At 32.6% G+C, this 7589-nt stretch overlaps 1 protein-coding gene across 6 annotated transcripts in view; it reads right to left on the reverse strand.

Annotated features, from left to right (window-relative positions):
- The window catches only part of LOC106469842, a 30054-nt gene extending 22694 nt beyond the window's left edge, over positions 1-7360 (reverse strand). For 4 of the 6 annotated variants that reach the window (XM_013930357.2, XM_022399217.1, XM_022399188.1 and 1 more), the window contains exons 1-2: positions 6898-7350; positions 3080-3172 (exon numbers count right to left, since the gene is read on the reverse strand). In XM_013930357.2, the coding sequence (XP_013785811.1) occupies positions 3080-3154 (75 nt within the window). In that variant the 5' untranslated portion in view covers positions 3155-3172; positions 6898-7350. Of the gene's footprint in view, positions 1-3079; positions 3173-6897 lie in introns of all 6 variants that reach the window. The other 2 variants (XM_022399204.1, XM_022399196.1) reach the window with 1 other exon arrangement.
- Positions 7361-7589: the final 229 nt, after the last annotated feature.

A 7589-nucleotide genomic window follows, 5' to 3' on the forward strand; every position in this document is an offset into this window, starting at 1 on the left:
GACTACAGACATTGCTGCAAAAGAGAGGTGGAACTAACCAGGTGCCATAAAGTTGAAGTCAAAGTGACTGAAGGAGTGATGATGATGAAATGGAACCAGGTATAGATATTAAAGTAGAGCAGGAGAAAGATCAAGATTTGAAGCCAGTATTTGGATTTGTAAAAGCAATTGTTTTGCGCCCTGCTTGGGAGAAGGTGTCTAGCTTAAGCCCTGTGACAAAGAAATATTGGGCACAATGGGACCAGTTGAAGCTTGAAGATGGTATTCTTCTCTGGAGATGGGAAACTGCAGATGGGAAAGTGATGACCTGGCAAACGGTTATACCGAGAAAGTTATGGGAAGTTGTGCTGCGTCAATCCCACGATAGTTTAACAGGAGGACATCTTGGAGTTATGAAGATATTGAGTCACCTACGGCAGAGATTTTACTAGATAAGTATGTGGCAAGATGTGAAAGAATGGTGCAGGACCTGCAGTACATGTTGTGCTAAAATGGGGCTCAAGCATAAGGGCCGTGCTCCAATGAAGTTATATCAAGTTGGTGCACCAATGGAAAGAGTAGCTGTGGACATTGCTTGTCCGTTGCCCCGAACTCGTGCTGGAAACAGGTACATTTGTGTGGTGATGGTTTATTTCACAAAGTGCCCTGAGACATATGCAATACCAAATCAGGAAGCTACAACTGTAGCTTTAGCTATTAATGATTTCTTCTTCAGGTTTGGTATGCCATACGAACTGCAGTCAGATCAAGGCCGTAACTTGGAATCAGCTGTGTTCCATGAATGCTGTAAGTTGTTTGGCATACGAAAAACCATGACAATGCCACTTCACCCACAGTCTGATGGGATGGTAGAAAAGTACAATTGGAAACTGGGACAGGAATTGGCATAGTTTTGTAATAGTCGCCAAGATGACTGAGATGTCTTACTCCCTCCACTGTTGATGGCCTATAGAACAGCAGAGCATGAAGCCACTAGATACACTCCAGCAAAGTTGATGTTTGGTCAGGAACTTCGGTTGCCAGTGGACCTGATAACAGGATGCCCACCTTACGAAGAGTTGCCTGAAAATGTGTCAGAGTTAGTGAAAGTGTTATCTGAAAGGATGGATGATATTCACCATCAAGTGCATTCAAACTTGAAAACGTCTGCTGATACCATGAAGCTATGTTATGATAAGAGATCTACTGAAGTCAGCTTTGTACCAGGAGACAAGGTGTGGTTGTATAATCCCAGGAAGACCAAAGGGAAGTCTCCTAAGTTGTCTTCTCTATGGGAAGGCCCCTATGACATAATGGATCGTCTCTCAGACGTGACATTCCGAATAATATGTGGTCGGTGAGGTAAGCCAAATGTGTTGCATGCCAACTGGCTTTGGCATTATCACAGTCCAGGATATTTCAGTTTGAATGAAGTGAACTACGGAACAAATGATGCTGCTGAAGATGTGTCACCTGAAAAAGCCACTGTCGAAGAAGAAACTCTACCCAGTTTTGAGAAGGAAAACAGTGAAGTCGTTAATGAAATTACTACCACTGATATGACTGTTACCAATAATGGGAGCAGATGAACCCCACGTGAAGCAGAAGCCAATGAGACGGAGACCAGTACAGAAGAAGATATGTCCTGTAAAATTAAGAGACTTTGTTGTATTTTAATTTTGTGTTTATAAATTCTGTACATTTAATTAAGTTATTGTTAATTATCTATTGACTAAATGTAAGTGGCTATTGGTCGGGCTGGAGTTTCTCGAATGATCATGAAGGCCCAAGTGCATTCAAAATGCCCTCTTTTTAGTATATAAGCCTGGCGAGAAAAACCAGCGGGATTGAAGAGATAGATAATTGAGTAAAGCGAACAGTAGGCACCGTAAGTAAAGTGTGTGAATCACTGTGATTTATAGCGTGTGTTATAAAAGTAGTTAAGTTTAGAGACGTCCTGACTGTGGAAATTCTGTGTATTACAAAGTTTGTATGGCAGTAAGAATAAATCAGGTTAATCAAGAAAGGACTTGTATCACTTAAGTTTCTTGGAAAGAATTTATACTGCAAACTAACAAACAAGCAGATATGCAACAATATAAACACACACACACACACACACACAGAGAAAATAACACTAAGTTTAAAGTAACAATTAGGCCTAAACACCCTGAGTAATCAGCTACATAAATAAATGCCTTTCATGCTAAATCCCTCACATAAAAATCTGAGTATCAGTGCAAAAATGATTAAACAATACAACAACTATCTACCAAAATATTAATATCTATATAATTAAAAAAGTTCATTAAGGTTATTGAGTACATCTAATTACAACCTTCTGAACAAAAAACAACTGGCAGATCTAAAAACCATGAAAGGAGGAATCATTTCCTTGACAGAAGACACTAGTCTTAATAAAATATCCAGAGATTGAAATTCTTATCTACTTTTTTAACTTTAAACAAATTGAAAAGCTTGGAATAATGCTTCTTCCTTTGATTTACATTACCAGAATATATGAGAAGCTTACTCTGTCAAAACTTACTTTTCATCTAAAAGAGAAAGAAGATGGAAGAAATAGAACAGACTATAATAATCATTATTAACACAATGACTTGACTGAGATACATGTAAGCCATATGTAAATATCAACTTAAAGTCTGTAATTATATAGAGCATTAGTAAACTTCAAACATAGCAGACTTCAATATACATTTCTAACACATGCATCAAAACAAGGACTGTAATATAGTATACACCATCAACACACCAAACTATGACATGGACTGACATATATCACTAGCAAATTTTAGAACATAACTGGGCATACACACCAGTAACACACTTCAGAATATAACATGTACTATCATATACATCACTAACACAGTTTAGGATATAAAATGCATTGTGATATACACGAATAAACAAACTTATAACATGGATTGGGATATACATTGCTAACACATTTCTAAACATAACATGAACTGTTATGAACATTGTTAATATGCTCCAAAATATAAAAAAGTAGCAGATATTTGTGTCAATTACAGCAAATTTATAATATTAGTTATTTTTAGCTTTAAAAAAAAAACTTTACCATTTCTCCTCTGATAACATCACATTTCTTTTTGGTTTCTTCCACTTTTTGCATCACTAACCTGTTTTTGTTCATACCAGAAATGTCTTTTATCTATGATAGAAAGGAAAATAAGTATTCTGACACACAGTTTGCCTTTTTCATGCTTAAAACACTTAGTATTTAAAGTTATAGGTTATATCTAGAAAGACTGTCATTTCTTGATATGTAAAAAGGATTTAAATAAAATTACTAAGGATTAGAAAATCTAAGCTTAACAATATAGACAATATCTAAAATTTCTATATAAAACAGTGCTCAGTCAAAACAACTATGAAAACTGGAAATACGCTACATGATCAAATAAATTGAAAAGAAAAAGCCAAAAGTTTATAACAAATTTCAAACTATTTTTTTCATGAAACTGAGAATTAAGACTGCTGTTAGAATTGTGATCATAGGATGTAGGAATACAAGCACTTCAAATGAAATGTTAAGAAACAAATTTCATTTATTAACCCTAAGTGCACAGGTAGGGGTCAAAGAGAGCATGTCATAACCTTTCATAGGAGGCCACACAACATGGTATGTATTTGATATAAGAGTTACCAAATATTAATTTTACCCTATACTGCTGATTTAGTGACAGTTTGTGGTAAGTACCAGATACAAGACACAGAGATACTGAAAATACCGTATATCTGATGTCCTAGGGGTTATGCAAATACAATATACAAACTATATGATGAACAAAAGTATTATTATTTTTCACACAAATATTACCTTGCACTTCAACTTGTCAGACTCAAACTGACATCATTAATTCACAGACTTTTGTAACGCATCTAATTTTTTGTGTATAACAGACTTGTATCGTTTACTGAAAGCTCACCAAATGTCAGATAAGGCATAACTGTCCCTTGACTTAACTGATAAGTAAACCTCCCTGCATGAACCATAATGTCTGTGGATGGAGAGAAAACTAAACATTTGTTCCCAGACCTTGCAGGCCTCAAGTAAGGTGCAGGCTCAAAAGCAACTGAGGAAAGACCCAAAACATCACACACTCAACAAACTAACTGAAGAAAATGAATCAAAAGCAGCTTATTCGAAAGTGATTTTCTTTTTTTGTTTAGTATTTCATTTAAAGATTGTGTTGATTAACAATGATTGGAACAACATTTAGTCAGGTAAGTCTGTTTTGTGAGAGCAATGTTGGGCTATCTGCTGTGTCCACTATAGTGAATTGAACCTTAAATTCCAGTGCTGCAAGCCTGTAAACTCACCACTGTCCCACAGGAGGACTGAAAAGCTAGCAGATGAAAAGAAGGTGCAGAAAAATGAATCTGAATTCTCTCCAGAATGTCGAGGATTGCTCTCAATTATAGTCTCAGAGCCTCCCGAAGGAACACCACAGAGCCAAATATATATGTCTCTATCTTATCATGTATAAGATCACTGACAGTCTCAGCTGAGAGTGACCCCCCCAATTGTTGTGTAATGCTAGATCTCAGAGGTGGGATAAGAGAGACCTGACTGGCCTCCATGCCAGAGATAATAATCCAAGAATTCATACTGTAAACCGGCTTGTCAATCTGAAAAAACAATTACTATTTCATTTTTTTTTACAAAACTATCTAGGTAACACAGAGAACGTTCAAAGTATGTCCGATTGACTATAGCATTGAGAAACCCATTAGTAGCACTTTGTCAAGATAAAGTGATAATTTTATCTGAATGAGGTGCTTATATACAGTAGAGGGTGCACTGACATAGGTGAGAGACAAATATTGCAAAGGGCAATTAAGTGGGGTATAAAAGACTGAAGAAAGTGAGAAAAAATCAGACCAATGCTTAGATAAGCAAATGAAGAAACCTTGGCAGTCAAGTAATAGCTATAAGTTTGAGAAGAGGTAAGAATGTTTTGGAAATAAACTTCTCACTTATATATCGTATCTTCATGACTGAAAAATAGTTTTAGATTCAGAAAAATTCTTAAACTATAGTATATAAATAAACAATGTGTTTATATAGTCTTGTATTATTATAGCATTTATTATGTACATACATGTGCAGGTTTTACATACCATGTGATCAAGATAGCTGTTAAGTTGATTTTGTTCTACCTGTCTTTGTTCCTTTGTAATTTCAGATGAAATAGTAAAAAGTATTGCTGCAATACTGCATGATGTGCTGTGCAATAGTGTTGACAGTAGTATCCAATGGTATTTTAGTTAATATCTGGAGCTTAGAGCCTCACCTATGTCTGAATGTGGGTAACACTTATAGCTCTCAGTAACTACTTTTCTTATAAAGAAAAAAACATTGGATTTAGACAGTCTATTTCATAAATTTAGCCTGATCAGTTGAAGAAAGAACATCCAGTAAAAGTAAGTCTATTATTCCATACACACACTGCGTTTGTGTTAAGTGTGACATCAATCAGGGTTGTTAATTTAATTTTTAAATTTGTGTTCAGTCTCGATATTTCATTCATTTTCATGATTTAGTTTTTCATAGACTTAGCATTATTTTGTAATAAACATCCTCATCAAATCTCTGGTTATTCTGTGGACCTATCCCATTAGATTTAAGTAAATACAATTTCACCTGGATATACCACAAAACAACAAAATATACCTCACTTTCAACATATTAGAGAAAGATCCCAGGAAGAAGTCCCAACAATAAAACATAAACCTATATTTAATATACACATAATATAATAACTTTACAAATTATTAACCTATGCCTAAATCATACATAGGAAAGAAATCCTGCAACAGATTATAAACAGGAAACCTACCTGACATTACTATTTCAAAATAATAATAACATAAAAGCATAACTTAGAAATTTCCAAATTTCAGAGTAGTAACATTTTCTTAGCTCAATCAATTCATTGCAATCTCAGGATTACATTTAGCATTTTACATATTCTAAATTAGTATGTTTAGATAGCACTGTATACAAGATTTTGTTGCAAAAAGGCTATTTGAGTCAATTTTATAATTTCAGGTACCTAATATTAAGCTTTTATTAAAAATTTCATTTCTTATTTTTACTATACCTTTATGAAAGAAAATATGCTGAGAAGCTGTACAATTTAAATACAAATATATTCCACTACCATATAACTAAAATAAAACATAAATGTATATGCTGACATTTATTACATATCATTAGAAGTTAATTTCAGTTATAACTTATAAAGCTATCAAAATACTGGTATACAAAATTAGCAGTTTTAAATGTCATTAAACATTGTAAACAAATAGGCCTACATAAAAAAACAAAAGATATACTTAGTAACTTAAAAAACAAAAACAATTCTACATTGTCATTGCAAATCCAATAATCACAGATTTTGAAAATGTGCTGGTAATGAATATTTATAAAATAATCTACATTTTTTTTGTATTACACACAGAGCAAAAAATCTAATTTTCTTAAATTTTAACTATAAAAGTATAATTATCTCAGTACAGGACTATGAAAGAGTTCTGACAAATAGTAAATTTTGAAATTTTCTACTAAACAATTTATGTTGTATTTAATATTAATATTTCACAACTTTTAACTTTTAGTAATTTTACATACATATTTATGGTCACATTACTGTTTACTTTTTTAGTTTTACAACAAAAAATATCATTAATGTTATTGGTATTGCTACAGTTTCATCATTTAGAAATATAACTTCTTAGTGCTTTGTTTAACTAAGCTCAAAATTAAAATATATAACTGTTTTTATCATATTTTTTATTTATCTGACCTACACTACAGTCTTAAGCTTAAAAATGTCAATAATTCTGTATATTGGCCAGCATTTCAATTACCAAAAACAATTAGTGAATTACTCCTGGAAATTTCTCTCTGCCTTGTATTAGAAATAAAACTATGTATATAAATAACGATTTGAAATTTGATTGCAAACAAGATTTTATTTAAACTTGCACATTGTTTAGTATCATTTAACAAACTGGACATACAGATATGCTTTTACACTTTTACAGCCCTTTGAAATATATATCTGAGTTGTGATATTCAATACAAAAAGCATGCATTTATCAGAATAAAGTTTTATATATCTATTTATTAATTAGAGTGTCAATTATCAATTATTCTTATTAGAGCATGCTAACTACATATATTATATCACAACTATTAGTTGTACTAAATACATTATTTAATAAAGTATTGACTTTCTGGAGTCTAGACTATAATTCAAGCCTCAATATAAACATTAATATTTACCTAATTCAGTTCGGAATCTGCACCCGTAACTATGTACTGATCTTTAAAATGTGGTTTGCCACCTACTGTATTGTAACTTAAATAAACCTGAAATATTTTACACTCAGTGAAATGACCTGTGGCATTTATCATAAAGTGACTTTCACCTTCTTAAAATAATTTAAATATAACATTGTCATTCGATGATACAATAATGAAGTAAAAACATACCAAACAAATATTGGGATTTTCATTATTATGTTATTATTTTATTTATTTATTATTATTATTTTTA

Source organism: Limulus polyphemus, unplaced genomic scaffold, assembly GCF_000517525.1.
Source record: "Limulus polyphemus unplaced genomic scaffold, Limulus_polyphemus-2.1.2 Scaffold99, whole genome shotgun sequence".
NCBI classification, from domain to species: Eukaryota; Metazoa; Arthropoda; class Merostomata; order Xiphosura; family Limulidae; genus Limulus; species Limulus polyphemus.